The sequence below is a fragment of the Malus domestica genome, chromosome 15 (assembly GCF_042453785.1).
Source record: "Malus domestica chromosome 15, GDT2T_hap1".
Taxonomy (NCBI): Eukaryota; Viridiplantae; Streptophyta; class Magnoliopsida; order Rosales; family Rosaceae; genus Malus; species Malus domestica.
In genome coordinates, this window is record NC_091675.1 from 10,709,733 (window position 1) to 10,727,564 (window position 17,832).

General features: G+C 36.6%; 1 protein-coding gene and 1 pseudogene across 2 annotated transcripts; both read left to right on the plus strand.

Annotated features, from left to right (window-relative positions):
* Positions 1-1,428: 1,428 nt before the first annotated feature.
* On the plus strand, positions 1,429-2,507 carry LOC139192592 (protein TEEBE-like; annotated as a pseudogene).
* A 7,573-nt stretch (positions 2,508-10,080) lies between these two features.
* On the plus strand, positions 10,081-12,967 carry LOC103456335 (F-box/kelch-repeat protein At3g23880-like). Of its 2 annotated transcripts, none has more exons than XM_017322643.3 (2): positions 10,081-10,359; positions 11,230-12,967. In XM_017322643.3, the coding sequence occupies exon 2, from the start codon at positions 11,344-11,346 to the stop codon at positions 12,685-12,687; it is 1,344 nt and encodes a 447-aa protein (XP_017178132.3). In that variant the 5' UTR covers positions 10,081-10,359; positions 11,230-11,343; the 3' UTR covers positions 12,688-12,967. The 2 variants fall into 2 exon arrangements, with proteins under 2 accessions (XP_017178132.3, XP_028950854.2); XM_029095021.2 differs by lacking the exon at positions 10,081-10,359 and adding an exon at positions 10,972-11,081.
* The last annotated feature ends 4,865 nt before the right edge of the window (positions 12,968-17,832 follow it).

The window sequence follows — 17,832 nt, forward strand, 5'->3', positions numbered from 1 at the left end:
ACTCTGTAGTATTAGATTTCCCATTTTATTTACCATATTTGCAGTTCGAAGCCATAAAACCCACGACTTTTCTGGCGGTTTTATCATTTTTCTGGGGATTCGGGCAACCATTTCCTTTGAGTGAGGTATGAAACTTCATCTACTCTTCATAATCTTCAAGTTGGTATGCTTGGTTCATACTTTCGTATTCATTTTAGTGTTGGGTGTTTAGAACCCTAGAAATCTGGTTTTCTTCGGTGAATTTGGACAATTTCCAGTTAGAATTTATCGTCGGCCTAGTTGTGAAAAGTGTTTCCCTTGTTGAGCTCTAGCTACCAGGTAAATTTGAGCTCAATTAGTTAAAGTTGAAAATTCGGGTTTTCAAAACCCTCCACCTTGGCTATCACCGCGTGTGGCAGTGCGTGAGACCGTCCACAAGTATTGTCTAAGTACCAAATACCTTCTAGTGATCTTGTGAACCTATGTCTAGCTCCGTTTCCCAAAATTCAATTGTTTGGTGTGGTGATCAAATTGGACCGCCACTTGTTTGTGTGATTAATGACAATCCGACTGTTGGATCATAATGAAATTTTAGTATGTTATTCTAGAAGCATAATGTGGACTTTGGGAAGTTATGGATTAGAAATTCGATGTGCGAATCTTCAGGATCGAATTACTTAGAGTTGTGGACGCTATTGTTGACCGAGAGTTGACTTGTGGTCAATATGTCTCAAAACGTTCTAAATAATAAAATTAGTACTACATGACTAATTGAAATCTAGTGGGCCTATATTGGTTAGATAGTGACTTTGTTTGTATCATATTTAGGGCCTTCGTATTTAGATCTCGTATAAATACTCGGGGGACTCAAATGTAATTATGTAATAAATGAAGGGGCAAATATGTAATAAGTGATGAGCCTTTATTCTATAAAAAGACTCCTCACTCTCTTCATTGAGGAGGGCCAATTCTTAGGCTTGAGATCCCCAAAGCCTCTCATATTCAGAGAAAAGCCTCACTCACATTACAGAGGCTCTCTCCCTCACAATCTTCTCAGAGAAATACAATATCAGTGTGGACGTAGCCCAAACATTGGGGTGAACCACGATACATCTTGTGTTCTTTACTTTCTTGCAGATTCACGATCGGATTTACGTTGTTCCAAGACCTCCGATTTTGTGCATCAACATTTGGCGCCGTCTGTGGGAATCGACACGAAAAACTATGTTGGTTATCTTTCATTTTTTCACCTCCACCGTGAATCTACAAAATCTGTAAAAACCCCATCCAGCCTCTTCCTTCAACCCCATTTCTTCTTTATGCTTCAACTCATCTTCTTCCAATTCTTCCTCCTCCTCACCTTTTACCGAGAAGACTTCTGTCTAGAGGTACCAGCGAGACCGCTGGCTTTACCAGAAGCAACCATTGGAATTTCACCAACCCTTACCCATTTAATGGTGAAAATGGCTACTGGGTTGCTCTCACTTTTGCTTGCATTCGCATTGCTGCTCACTAATCCCGCTTCTGCAGCTTTGCCTTTGGATAGACTCTTGGCCAATGGCAACTTTGAAGAACCGCCAAAACCAATAGACCTCAAGAAAACAGTTATCATAGGCAAAAAATTCACTGCCCAAATGGGAAATCGATGGCATGTGGAGTACATCTCCACGGGGTCGCAACCCGACGGAATGTACTTTGATGTAGCTCATGGTGTCCATGCTGTGAGGCTAGGCAATGATGCCTCAATCTCCCAGACCATTAAGGTCAAGCTAGGGTCTTTTTATGCCCTAACATTTGGGGCATCAAGGACTTGTGCCCAAGAAGAGGTTTTAAGGGTGTCAGCTCCCCCCCAAGCAGTGGACCTTCCTCTGCAAACCTTGTACAACAGCAATGGCGATGACACTTACGCTTAGCGATTCAGAGCAACTTCTGAAACTATTAAAGTGACCTTTCATAATCCTGGGATTCAAGAGGATCCTGCTTGTGGTCCACTCTTGGATGTAGTTACTATCAATGAGCTTTTCCCGGTGTACCCCTCTAGAGATAATTTGGTTAGAAACCCTGGCTTTGAAGAGGCTCCCTACAGGTTATTCAACTCTTCCCATGGTGTACTCCTCACTCCAAAACAACTAGATGCGACATCTCCGCTCCCCGGCTGAATCATCGAGTCCCTCAAGGCCATAAAGTTCATCGATGCAAAACACTTCAATGTTCCATTCGGAAAGGGCGCAGTCGAGCTTGTTGCAGGGAGAGAAAGTGTCATAGCCCAGGTTCTTAGAACCGTTCCCAACAAGCTTTATAGCCTTTCATTCATTGTCGGTGATGCAAGAAACGGCTACCATGGATCAATGATGGTTGAAGCATTTGCTGGCAAGGAAACGCTCAAAGTTCCCTTCACCTCCAAAGGAAAATACGGGTTCAAGACAGCCAGTTTCAGGTTCAAAGCGGTTTCAATCAGGACCAGAATCACGTTCTTCAGCTCTTTCTACCACACCAAGGACTATGGAGCTCTTTGTGGCCCTATCTGATAGCAAATTGGTTTTGGAGATTTACAAGAGGTTGGCAGCTTCTCGCCAACTAGCTACCTATTGAATCTTGATAAGTTGAAGCCCACGCAACTTCTTTGTATTTAGTCTGATAATAGATTGGTTTTGAAGATTTACAAGAGGTTGGCATACTTGATCAGCCTCCAGTTCATTATCACCAACTCCTCATTCGAGTCCGCTCTCTCTGCAACCAAATCAAACTGTCGGTGCTGAGATCGGACTGCGATGAAAAATGCCCAACAGGAGACACACGGGTCGACTGAGAAAAAGAGAAAAGCAAAAGTAAAAAAGGAAAAGCATTTATGGGTTGTTTTTCATTTGAGGGATCCAGCTGAAATAAGATTTCCCATCTATTGTTCTCACTTTTTTTTTCAGATTCCCTTCTACTCATTCCTCTCGGCACAGAGGCAGACTGTAAAGATTAATTGGATGCACATGCATGACAGCGCACAGACAGAAAGCCAAAGCAGAAAGCAAAAGAGGATAAACAGAAACATACATAGTTGCGGTGATGATGGCATGCAGAAAAGGGAATTATGGGCGTGACCCATTGAGTAGAGGGTCGGATTTATTTTTCTTATCTTTCGGAGACATCTATATAAACCTCATCAAAGGGTAAAAAAAAAAAAAAAAAAAAAAAAAAAAAAGGGCAAGCCCAAAATAATGTTATGGGCTAAGGCCCATATGCCCAAAAGAGCTAGGCCCTATGGCTCCAAAATTATTCGGCAACCTGCCGCTATTATCACCAACCAGGTGATCAAAAGTACGCCCAGTACTCCAAAATTATTCGGCAACCTGCCGCTATTATCACCAACCAAGTGATCAAAAGTACACCCAGTAGTCCAAAATTATTCGGCAGCCTATCACCCACTAGGTGATCAAAAGTATGTTCAATACTCCAAAATTATACATGAGCATCACTCATGTCATTCATACATAAACATTCATGAGCATCACTCATGACAATCATACATAAACATTCATGACCATCACTCATGTCAACATTCATGACCATCACTCATGTCAATCAACATAAACATTCATGAGCATCACTCATATCAATCTAGCTTCAAAAGCTTCATTTACAGAGTTCTAGCTTCGAAAGCTTCATTTACAAAGCTCTAGCTTCAAAGCTTCACTTGCAAAGCTTCACCTACAAAGCTTCAGTGTAGGGTATACAAATACTGCCTCTGAACAACCTCCACTTTGGCCCATACATGGATTCAATTTAAAGTCTCCAACCAACAAACTCTATTGACCGAAGACTTGGAGGACTACATTATGTACCATATATTGGGCCTCAACTGGGCCTCATGAAAAATACTTAGGGAACTTAGCCCATTATTTATGAATTGAGGAGTGAGCCCTTATTCTATAAAAGGGACTTCCTCATTTTCATTAGAGAGCACCCATTATTCATGTACTGAGGAGCGAGCCCTTATTTTATAATAGGGACTCCCTCACCCTTATTAGAGAGTATCGCCGCCAGCTGAGTAACTGCCTTGCCACGAGCATCACTCCTAACCCATTATTCATGTATTGAGGAGCGAGCCCTTATTTTATAAAAGGGACTCCCTCACCCTCATTAGAAAGCATCGCCGCCAGCTGAGTAACCGCCTCGCCGCAAGCATCATTCCTAACCCATTATTCATGTATTGAGAAGCGAGCCCTTATTCTATAAAAGGGACCCCCTCACCATCATTAGGGAGCATCGCCGCCTACTGAGTAACCGCCTCGCTGCGAGCATCAACTCTAGCCCATCATTTATGTATTGAAAAGCGAGCCTTTATTCTATAAAAGGGACTCATTCACCTTCAACGCCACAAGCCGAGCCAACTAAGGCAACATAAGCTACAAGCCGAGCAGCCTCGCAACATGTACTACTTCTAGTTTAGCATCATTTCACTTTGAGCACCGCCTCATATCAAGTATCAGTTCAAGACGACATCTAGTTACTTCGGCCCACATATGGACTGAATTTGAAGTCTCCAGCCAAAAGACTCTCTTGATTGAAGACTTGGGGGACTACTGTTTGTACCATACTTAGGGCCTCCGTATTTAGATCTCGTATAAATACTCGGGGGATTCAAATGTAATTATGTAATAAATGAATGGGCAAATATGTAATAAGTGATGAGCCCTTATTCTATAAAATAACTCCTCACTCTCTTCATTGAGGAGGGCTAATTCTTAGGCCTGAGATCCCCAAAACCTCTCATATTCAGAGAAAAGCCTCACTCACATTACAGAGGCTATCTCTCTCACAATCCTCTCAGAGAAATACAATATCAGTATGGATGTAGCCCAAACATTGGGGTGAACCACGATACATCTTGTGTTCTTGACTTTCTTGCAAATTCACGGTCGGATTTACGTTGTTCCAAGACCTCCGGTTTTGTATATCAACAGACTTAAATATATGAGATATGATTATTATCTTAATTTCTTATATTGGTATCATTTGTGAATAAAATTTGGTCTTATAAATATGATTTCTATTGAAATGTGATTTTATATATTTAGCCATAGACCTATGCTTATTACATATGATTTAGCTTGTGTACTGATGATGTTTGTGATATATATGTGTTTCATTATCTTTTTAATAATGTGAATGATAATTATGATGAATGTTATGACAATTATGAGATCTAATTATTGTTTGATAATTATTTGGATATGATTGCCAACTGAATACCTATTTGAACTTGGCATTACTACCTAGTATGTGATAGGGATGAAAGTCAGGAGATGAGTTAGGTACTTTATTAGATTTTTAGTAGAAATAGTAATTAGGGGAATTCCTTGTGCTGTGCTCCATATGACTAGATGCTGGTTGATATGTGGAATCGATAGCGTGTATACGTATAATTGGGTATAATGTGTGATGATGAGACCGTACCATGTAGTAGTGGTACATGGATGATCATGTTTGGTATATCCGTGATAGGGGACCATATGTATTCTAGGAGTGATCATGCTTGGTATATCTGCAATGGGTGATCACTACCTAGAGTTATATGATACAATCCTGCTTGGTATATCCGCGATGAGGGACTACTAGAGGTGATCATGCTTGATATATCCGCGATAGGTGATCACTGTCTGCACGATGAGATTATGCCTATGGTTCTGCTTGGTATATCCGCGATGGGGGACCATACGCATTCTAGAGGTGATGATGATTAGTTGTATTTGGTACATTTGATAGGCAATCATATTTAGTTTGGTTCCGTTGAGTGGTCCGGAACCCGAGGTTGTTGGATTTCGTAGAGTGGTCTGAAATCCCATTATTTGGAGAAGTAGGCTTGGTCTAACTGTGTCACTCTAGCCTTAGTTTTATATATATTTGTGTCAATGGTTTCGAGAATCTTGTGAATTGAGTTAGAAAAGATGTTGGACGTCTGGGTGACTCATTCAGGATTTTCTACGATTCGATTATGATTTCATAAGGTATGAATTTAGAAGATATAGGAATGATTGTTATTACTTTGATCAATTAATTAATTAATGTGGCTAGAGAATGGTTTTGTGTTTCGTCGGTTCTTAAATATGATGTATGTTATGAATTGTGATATCATGATGAGACATAATGATATTTATGTAGGATGGAAGAGAAATCATGATTTCATGAGGGATTGTTATGTAGCTTGAGCCTAGGAATTTCATGCTATCAAGTTATATTAAATGATTAAGGAATGTTATGCTTTTCCGCTTGAACTCAGTAGGATAAATGTCTGATTTTGTAAATGGTGAACTACGAATGGCTTGATCCCTATTGAGGGTACGTAGGCAGTCTAACAAGGAGGTTAGATGCAATTCGAGTATTGAATTAGGCTTCTACATATCCCAGAAGCGAGGTATGTTAGAGAAACGGGAATTTGGTTATGTCATGTGTCGATCCTGAACGTATGTTGGGGTTGGGGTGTGACAGGTAATGTAGTTTTAGGAGGTTAAGTGAGAAAAAAAATGAGTTTTAAGATGCAAAATGATAACGAGCATGAATTTTGGAGAACGCTATTGTAAATAAGCCTTCATTAGCTCATTATAAGTAAGTAAACAAAAAATCATTAGGAAGGTATGTTGCTATTAGCTCGTACCATTGTTTGTATATTATTGGCAATTTAGTATGTGTTAGGCACGCACACGCTAGACATCAGGCGTCATATTCCAACCCTACTCTTACACAAAACCCGAATTAATTAAAATAGTGAAAAATAATGGAGAGATTATCTAGTAAAATTGCCACGTTCTAATTTCCCATAAAAAATCGACAACGGAAGAGACTTTGGAGTACTGAAATCTGAAAATTCAGATTTGCTGAACGCGTGCTGACTCGGCAAAAATGGTGTTTTGGGGTGAAGCAGCAGACAACGGAGTTATTGAAGCTCAAAAAAATGGAAAATTTGCAGATTCAAATCCCCCCATTGAAGTTGTAATAAATTTGACATATGTATGTGCATGCAGCTGGAAGTCGGTCATGTGGGAAAATGCACAAGTGAGTGATAACAATTCAACAGGAAGTTAATTAAGTGATCTCTTACTAATCGAGACTCGGATCATCAACTAACTAGAATCAGTCATAATTAGTATTTTGGGTTAAGATAATTAGTGTTTTTTCTCAACAAATATGTAAGACGTTTCAAATATTAAGATAATTATTATTTTTTCTCAACAATTGTGATAAGATGTTTTATATAGCGCGAGAGTTTTTACGTAAATCGTTTGAGTTGTTTATATTAAGTAGGAAAAAGCCTTCTGAGTCGGTCTCTTATATTTATAGGATTAATACACTTGAACATGTTGTAGAGTCCATACGGTGACTACCATTTACCTTTTGATGATAACCAAAACCATCTTCCGATGGTATCACCAAAATCATCTTTATCCTAATTGACACTTGACATGCTTCTAAGAGTAATATCCTAAAAGGAGATTATATTCACATATCTCAATTTATTTCATCTATATCTTTTTAATTTTTTAATATTTTCTATCCACCACTAACATTTGATAAAAAAAATATTAAAAAATAAAAAAAATATGAAAGAAGTAATTTGGAATGCGAGAATATAATATCGCTATACATGGCATATGCTATCCTTTATCCTTTCTTCCCTCAATGCCACGTTGAAAAGTCATTCCTTGAGTAATCCCTTGCCAACACACGGATCCCCACAAACAACTAGCAATGGATAATGCATGATTTTCTGTATTGAATTCAAGTCAATCCAATCGATTTGACTGACTCCAAGCATATTATGATATCATCTCCCGTACTGATTTATTCCTGTCTCCAAGCTCATAGAAAATATTAAAATTTAACTGAATGGGAATCCTCTCCAGATTTTCTTTGTAAAGATTTCAAAGATTTTCGTATCATGTTTGTTTATTGTACATAGTGCCATCAGAAATTATTTTAAATATTTTTATTTAAGATTAATCACAAATAGTACATAGCGAAAACTGACCGCATAAACATATACGATGTGAGGATCCTCAGGATTCAATTTAACTATTTAAGACCACAATATTCCTCTTTACTTGTAAGGGAAAAGTTTTAGGTTCGATTCTCGCCAAAGATGAATTTGAACCTCTTTATTGTTAGCTCATTGTGAAACTAAACCCACCAATCTCCTTAGATAATATCGTTTGTTAAAAAATATGTATTAAAATTTAAGAACCTTAATTTAGTAAAACAATGATGCAAAAAAAAAATTGTGAGAGATCTCTGGTTCGATACTCCAAGCTGGTGAGTCTGCTTAACTATAACTACAGGGCAAAGTGAAATTCTCCATGGTATTTCCAGACCCAAAATGAATGAATAATCTAACTTACTATCAGTTTTTCCTTTTAAAAAAAATAAAAAAATAAAAAATGCAAAAACCGGTTCAAACAGTATAATAAAAAGAAGAAACAAGATAGCGAGCGTTCGCACTTTGAATTTGTCTATCGGCTTGTGTCACGTAATAGTAATGACAATAATAATAATAATGCAGCTTGACTTTGCTCTCACTGATTCTGATGTGTATGAGAGCGGTCTTTATGAATATCGTTTTAATGCAAGTTGCTTTAGCCATATATAATAATCTGCCTTGTTTAAGTTGCGCTATATAATAATCTGCCATGTTCACCAACTTATGCACTTTGCTAGATATTATTTGAGTGGAAGGGAGGGAACTGGGAAGCACAAGAGGGGACCGAGAGGAAGTGGTTGTGGCCTGGCCTTGCCATGGTGCGTGAGTTGTTAGTCACCGGCTCCCACTTTGACAACTTTATTTTAATTCAAAAATGTCTGTTGGTCTTTTTATTGTTGGCTGACTTTCACATCCCCATCTCTTGGAATTGCAGCAGCAGCTTAATCTTAATATCAGCTAAAAAAGTATAAAGTTAAAAGAAAAATATAGAGAGATTACTTACTTAGATAAAAATTTGTAAACTAAATATATATAAAAGTTGATGATTTAATTATTATTTAAGTATTGATTAACGTACTTATTTCTTATAATTTACAAATTTAATCTACTTAACATTACTATATATATTTACTTTAGATGTTGAACGGATGCATTCCCTTAAGAATATGATAATCAATGAACTAATGAAGAAAAATTCAACATGCTAAAGTTAAAGGTGGACTGTCTGTTTGTTCGTATTGTTGTATGCTATGGCTAAGGAATTGACCCTCCGGCCCCTCCCTCCCTCCCTCCCTCGAGCAACTTTTTGTGCTATTATCAAATATTATAGCGTCGGAGTCTCAGACACTCATTCAAGCGTGGAGGCGAGTTACATGACACTTTCAACAGAGCATCGGATCGACCGTACCACCGTAATCATCCGTTGACAATTACAAGATATTCAATATTTCCAGCTAGCTAATAGGAATTCTTACGACCGTACCACCGTAATCATCCGTTGACAATTACAAGATATTCAATATTTCCAGCTAGCTAATAGGAATTGTTAATTTCATTCAAATTAAACGACCGATCAGCATGTGTGTGTGTGTGTGTGTGAATGAGGATCCTCTTCGGATCCTCTTTGTGAGGATTTTGAAGATCCTTCATATATCGTGCGGTCAGAAATAATAATAATATTTTTTATTTAAAATTAAAATAAATAGTACCTGACGAAAATTGATCGATCAGCATGTGTGTGTGTGTGAATGTCCTCTTTGTGAGGATTTTGAAGATCCTTCATATATCGTGCGGTCAAAAATAATAATAATAATATTTTTTATTTAAAATTAAAATAAATAATACCTGACGAAAACTGATCATATGATATATAATGAAGGTACATAATTAAAAAATTCTCAGAACCTTCACAAAGATCCTCATTCTATATAGTACAATCAAGTCACGTACTGCTACTTTTAACTTTAACATTTTATAATAATTAACCAATATTCAACACCACTTGAGAGTTTGACACACACGAAAAAGATAGACTGGCACGGCAATTGGCAATATCGACAAGGCATGATATGGACTCGAGGTTGAAAGTTCAAAGTAAGCGCTGCATGCCATCACCAAATTAAGAACAACTAATTGTCAACGACGCGCTGGGTCTACTCTACTATTCTCTCTCTCTCTCTCTCTCTGGTCTTCTACATTTATTACTATCCATTTGCTCTGCGGCATATATATATATATATACACATAAACGCTTGTGTGTGTGTATATTGCAGCAAACACATCTTAATCTCTCATTCATTCTTCTTGCACATTACCTACGACATTGCCTAATTAACGAAGCCATTTCCAGTTTCTAATGAATGGTAGTCCAAGTCTCACGTAATTAATTTCTTCAACCGATCACGGCCAGACTGCAGGTAATTTACACTTCCTACCTCAACAACCATTATGCGCGCGCGCGCGCACACACACATATATATATATATACGCGTGTGTTATCAGTTTTGTATTGATTGGAATCGCATCATCAAATTGCATGCTTGTAAACGTTTATTTTGTTATATAGATTTATGCATGCGTCAGTTGTATAATTAGATAGAGATGGAGGTGGTATTATTACATAATACATTAGCTAGCCCTGTTAGAGAATAGTGTTACATATATGGATTAAATATTGACCAGTGGTTGATCTTTCAAGCTCACGTATCCCAAAGTCGGTCGGCCTACAATATTTGCTTCACTAGCTACGTATTTAGCTACTTTTAAACCTCAACTGAAGCTCAATTATATGTGGTCGTTTGTGTATACAGGTTAAAGTACTTTTATGTTACTTTGAATGATGATTTATAATAGACTGATCGATTTTATATGTAAAAGTAATGTGATCCGTCTGAAATTAGGATGCGTTAGCTGAATGACAGCAAATTGTGGTTATCGTATATATGTCTATCATGAACTTTATATTATTGCTAGCTTCCAATCCATATTATCTTCCAACTTATTATATAAAGGCCTTGTTTATGCTTATCCGCAGCTCCAAATTAGTACAGGTTAGTCTAGGCAGTCATATTTTGGGTCATGTTTATTCAATAAGGTCGATACAAATATCATTGACTTCATTCTGGAGTTGATATGCAAGGTCCACAAAGTAATCCTTGTTTTATTATTGTATATTGTTAAAGATTTGTTTAATTAGCTAGCTTTATCGTTTAGTTAATCTGCAGTACTAGTTGTCCTTTATTAATTTATACATAGATGCTAAAATGACAGATGGAGTTTGCTTGTAGGTGAAGGATCAAACCTCTCAACTTGCTCTTAAGTTATTGCAGTGATTGCTCTATAAATAGTGGAACTCAAAGTCTCAAGTTTCATCAAGCCTCCCTCAACCAATTGTATACCACATGGGAACCTTATTGGATCATTCCAATATGCATAATGAACACGATGATCAGCGGCAGCTTCCCTATGAGATTGTGGAGGAAATTCTGCTGCAACTGCCGGTGAAGTCCCTTCTTCGTTTCAGAAGCGTATGCAAGCCATGGCTTGCTCTCATCTCCGACCCAAAGTTTGTCAAGTCACACCTCCTTATCCGCTCTACCAAACAAGACGACGATGACGATGATTGTGATCATGATCATGATGCTCACGGCAAAACTACATCGTCAAGAGCACGACTCTTGCTCTCCTCCTTGTCCCTCCTCCAGTCCGTCCACGTACAAGTTCTCAATACCACTACTATTGATGCACCCGCAACAGCAACCTTGCCATCCCGTGGCGACGGTGAAGCAGAAAGTCTAGCAGAAGCAAGGGCAGGAACAGAAACGAAGGCAGAAGCAGCCGGCACAACTGGTGCTAATAGTACTACTAGGGTCGTGGAGGCGGAGCATGAGTACTCTGTGACAATGAGGCGGCCGGTCAAAGACATGAAGATTGTCGGCTCTTGTAACGGCCTAGTGTCTTTGGTGGTTGACTCGGAAGATATGATGATTTATAATCCATCCACCAGGCAGGTTCATGCAGCCCCAAAATTGGCGACAATCTGCGGCAAGGATTATTTCTATGGCTTCGGTTACGATTCGCGCAAGGAAGACTATAAAATAGTGAGGGCCACTTCTTCAAGTAAGGCCGGCGTTTTCGCCACCCAACTTGACATTTATTCTTTGAAGACCAATACATGGAGAGCCAGGTCCGAAACCCTGCCTTTTTACTTTCTGTTCAACCTTGTCGGAACCCTACTCAACGGGGCTCTCCACTGGGCAGTCCGCCGCGGAAAGACTACTGATCAAGCTTACGCAAACGGTGATGATGAGAGGCCTTTCTCAATCGTTTCTTTCGATATAACGGAGGAGACGTACCGGCAAGTTCCCCTACCGGGCGACGGCGACAAAAATTTCTCGTTCTATGGTTTGGGGGTTTTAGGAGGGCGGCTGAGTATGCTTCACAGCCCTCATGGGTCTGATTACCAGGTGTGGTTAATGAATGAGTACGGGGTCAAGGCATCTTGGTCTATTTTCACTACCATTCCGCAGAAGATGGATTCTGAATACCTAGGGCTGATGTCACTTCTGAGTATTTTGAAGAACGGGGAGATGCTAATCCTCTTGCATCAAAGGAAACTAGTCATTTACAATCCGGCAGACAGAAACTTCCGAGCCGTCTTTGCCGGGGATGTACACTCTACTCAAGTGGCTTTGTACATGGAGAGCCTTGCTTCACCCACCATGAAATACTCCATGGTCAGATAGCTGAACGTATTATCACGTACTTAATTAAAGATAATCATCAGTAATCACAAGGGCGAAAGAAAGAAGAAAATCAGGCTATCCACTAATAAGTTACTATCTTGTCCAAATGATTGTAATATTAATTTGTATCTCCCTCATTATTTCACTTCCAACGTGAACTGGTTTGTTTGCTTATGGATTGGATTCAAGCCAGTGGCAGTCAAAGATTCACGATATAATTAAATATGTACCTTAAAAAAAATTATGATGTCATGGAGTATATTTTTGTGTTTGTGACTAATATCTAAGAGTAAAAAGAATACAATATTATAAAGCACCATAGAATCATTATTATAATACTAATTAAGAGTAATGCTACACTAAATTTTTAAACTAAATAATACGTTACAAATAAAAAATAATCACGTTAATTTATACGTAACTAATAATCCAATCAGAAAATCCAAATTTTTAAATCAAATTTTAAAGAAATTTTTCAGAAGTCGCCACACAAGACAGTTGTAGTTCTCAACGAATCAAAAGCTGACGTCTGTCTCCTTTGTTTTTCAAACAAGAAAATGCCAATTAAAATTTTTATCAAACAAAATATCTAAATTGTCCCTATCACACCACCTCGTCAAAACCAACTACACACCTAACACCACAATTACCTCCATCGCCGACCGACGATTTATCGGTGAATATCTTCTCTCTTCTCTTACTTGTCTTTTTCATCTCCTTCTATTTATCCACTACTTCTTCGACATGGAAGCTAAGGGATGTTCGACGTCAACTCCAACCACAGATCTGGTGTCGCCAACCGCCGATCTAGTAGCTGGTCAAGTGATTAAATTCCCGTGTAACCGTGTTCTTCTCCGACGAAGGGAGGAGGATAAAAAGAAAGATATGAGAAAGAAAGAGAAAGGGCAACAGACAGGTATGAAAGGGAGGAATAGGTGAGGTGAATAGATTTTTCAGTATGACCGGTACACCAGTTGGTACATCACATGCCACTAACAAATAATATGATATATGTGTTAAAAAGTTAACAACTTAAAAAATAAATTTCTCTACCATTCATATAAAAATACATAATTTACCACTTGTATTTTTGTCAGGAAAAAAAATTTCCTGTGATAGTGGGCGGAAGGTTCGAGATCCTAGGGGGTAATTTGGATTTTTCAATTAGTATTAAGGATGACGTCATTTAAAAAGATGATATTCTAGGTGTCAGATTGCTTTAGACTGGGAACTAGTGCTCCTAAAAAATTTCTTTCAAATTTTATAAACCAAATATCGTGGTTGTTTGATTATTATTTAAATGTTGATTAACGTATTTATTTTTATTAGTGATATTTCATTTATTTCATTTGTTGCAATAAAAATAATGTTAGGAGTCTAAATTTCTAAATCAAATTTACCAACTAAATGATGTGTCACCAATAAAAAATAAGTACATTAATCAATACTTAAATAATAAATCAATCATCAATATCTACATCATTTGATTTACAAAATTTAATTTAGACATTTAATCTCTCTAACCTTATCCTTACATTAAACCTAACAACTTTAAAATACCTCTCTTGATAAAACAAATTACTATAAAAATGAACTACTTAAAGTATTCAATGATGTGCACCCATATCTATTTTATTGAGAATTATTTAAAAAAAAAATAAAGTATTGAGGCAAGCCAATGATGTGCACTCATATCTATTTTATTGAGAATTACTTTAAAATGAACTATTTAAAGTATTGAGGCAAGCCAATGATGTGTACTCCTATCTATTTTATTGAGAATTACTTTGAATGTGTACTCCTATCTATTTTATTGAGAATTACTTTAAAATGAACTATTTAAAGTATTGAGGTAAGCCAATGATGTGTACTCCTATCTACTCCTATCTATTTTATTGAGAATTACTTTGAAATGAACTATTTAAAGTATTGAGGTAAGCCAATGATGTGTACTCATATCTATTTTATTGAGCCATCTGTATTTCAACGGAGAACTCTTGTAAATTTGTAATAGGGATTTGTCCCTTGGACATGTCCAGCAGCCGAATAGACATATCTTTTACTAGTGTTATTTTGAGTTGAAACTATAAGATTGCGTTGGTGTGTTGTAAATTGAAAGAAAAATGTTTTATTACAAAATTAATTGGTAATAGGGGATTATGCATGTTAGTATGTCGTTAATGTAGTTTGGATATCACATCGATATTTGATATCAATATATCAATGTAATGTTATTAAAATGACATTGATTTTCAATAATAATATTGTATTCACGTCGTTTGAGTTTATTTGTGTATTATAGTGGGTCAATTTTCTATAACCATATCTAATTCACGTCGTCGTTTGGGTCCTATTCGTATATTTTATAGCAGGTCAAATTTGATTTGCTTGTACTTTTATGTCGGAGGGTGTATTCAATTGATTTGAAGAGATTCCATGTAAAATTTTGGTTCAATCCCCTCGAAATTTTAGGAGAGATGTGAGATTTGTGAACGTTGAAAATACACTACAAAACTCTCCAATTCCCTTAAATTCCTGAACTTTTTAAATTTCTTAAAATAAATTCATAATTGAATACACTTGAAATGTTATAAATTTCTTTAAAATCTTAATAAACTATCTTAAAATCTTGATTGAATACAAATTGAATTTCAGATAATCATTTAAAATTTTAATTGAATACTCCTAGATTCGTTAAAAGAATTAAAATCCCTCACCATCCCAATTGCATACAACCCTTGGGGCTTGTGTTGGGATTGTGGTGCTTAAAAAAAAAACAGCTTATTAAAAAAATTGGAACATCAAATGTGTTTGGTAAAAAAAAAAAAGTTTTTTTTTTCAAAAAAACTAATACCAATGACAGTAGAAAAACATAGAAAAACAGAAGCATGATATATTATTCTTCTAAAAAAAGTGTTTTTTTAAAAGCATAGCAATCAGTGCCAATATAATGAAATTTTCAAATGGCAAGGATATCCCCACATATTTTACAAAATTACAATCATTACTCATACCTTACTTTCTTTGACAATTATTATATCAAATTAAATACCATATTAGTTTTAATCATTTAACATATTCACAGCAATTTATATAAAAGTTTATTAAACACTATGACACTTTTTTTTCTTGTTAAAAACACTTTTACAAAAAAAAAAATTTATCAAATACTCAACAACTTTATTTTACAATTATTTACTCTTACAACACAACAGAAATGAGTTTTAAAAAAAAAAACACAGCAATACAAAACTAGACATTAATGTTTCAGACGGAACCTGCACACCCCGCACAAAACTCACGCTTCGAAAAACAAAGCTATTGGACCACAAAGGACTGCCCAAATTATTAGCCACTAGCCAGCCCAAGGGAGGCTAATCTTATCTGCAATTAAATTACCATTCCCCACTTGCAAAAACAATGTAGCAAAACAAAATGCCAACCGGCGTCCTTGACCACGAATCCCGTTTTACAGTAAAATCCAACATTTTTTAAAAAATTTTATTTTAGGTAAAAAAATCCGAAACATATTAAAAGATGTCTTCATCATTCATCAGGCCATGTATGTGGACTTGTGCCGACACCAGCGCTCACATCACGTCATTAGTTTAAGAAAATAGAAAATTAAATTTTAATCTTTAAATAAGATAAGAAAAATATTTTATACAAGATTAAAATTTAATTTTAGTCCCTAAACTCTATTTAATGTCATTCAATGTCTTTTTCTTATATAATTTTTTTTATGAAAAATATTGTAATTTTTAATGCACATTTAAATTCAAATGAATTAGTTTTTATTTATTGACATTTTGCATTTAGGCGTAATTGGATTAATGATTCCCGTGGTGATAAGGTAATCAGGAATGTGGTGAAAAAAATTAAATTTAAACCCTCGTGGTGAAGTCCGTTAGGTTTCAAGCTCAAAATTAACATTTTCGTCAACTTTCTTTTTAAACCTATTCTGCCTTCATAACCAAAAGAGAAAAATAATCCTTTCAATCAAAGGATATGAATCCTTTGCTCCATGCTTCAATTTCATTCAAAATTCTTTTGTCCACCAAAGCGACTATATTTTTTTTTTATGCAGAACTAGCCAATCCAAGTAAAATTGAATATTTTAGTTATCCTTTCTTATGTGGGAGCTTTAATTGGATTGCTTGTTTGTTATTTCATAGGAATCTGGATTATGTCAAGTAATAAAACATGGTATGCTCATAGGAATCTTGATAGTGCTGCATGGCTACAAGATGTAGAAGGTACCGCTTAATAGTGCCAAGTCAACTGGCTCAATGACCCACTGCCCCTCAAACATCTAACAAATGACAGTATTTCATCATCCAAAACAGGACCAACCAAAACTCGGTAATCTTTTTGGTTGGAATCACCCGTCAAGTTGTTCCTGTTCAAGCTCGGAACCTGCAGTTGTTTCTAACTTTCAATTGCCCAATCTTAGGAGGGATTTGACCTGAAATCTTATTGCCGCTCATTCTCATATGATGATTTGTTCATCAACAATGGCATGAACAACGAAGGGAACCTGGAGAGAGAGAGAGAGAGAGAAAGATAGAGAGAGAGAGAGAGAGAGAGGCAAGTCGAAAGTGTATAGGGGGTCGGGGGAGGAGGGGGCAATATTAACGGAGAGTTGACGGAAATTTTGGACTTGAATCCTAACAATCTTTACCACAAGGGTTTAAATCTGAATTTTTTTACCATGGATTGTTATGAAGTTTGTGTTAGAGAAAGCGAGTAAACGCTAGTTGTTACAAAGTTTAGTAAGTGTTAGTTTGGTGGGATCGCATCAATGTCCTCGAACTCGCTCCCGCTGAGGAAATTCGTTTGGATCTTTAGAACAATTATCGGCTATTGTTCTATCGATAACCTTCTTGCTTACTCCAACCACGAGGTCAAGTTTACTAAACATCGACAATCAATTTTACATCAAATTAACATTTTTTGGATTTAGAGTGGATACTCTTCTTGGGAGTTTCTTTGATAGCAGATGTTATTCTCATCAATTTCCAAAAGGGGTTACGACCATTGGAAATTGAAAATCCTCACAAGATGTTGTGAAATACGAAATGTTTTTGGTCTTGTCAAATCCTATCAGCAGTTCTTAACTAATCTTTGAGCTCAGACCTATTTCCT

Excerpts from the sequence above, each read along its gene's own strand:
- LOC103456335 (XM_017322643.3), top strand. The coding sequence starts at position 11,344 with ATGGGAACCTTATTGGATCATTCCAATATGCATAATGAACACGATGAT.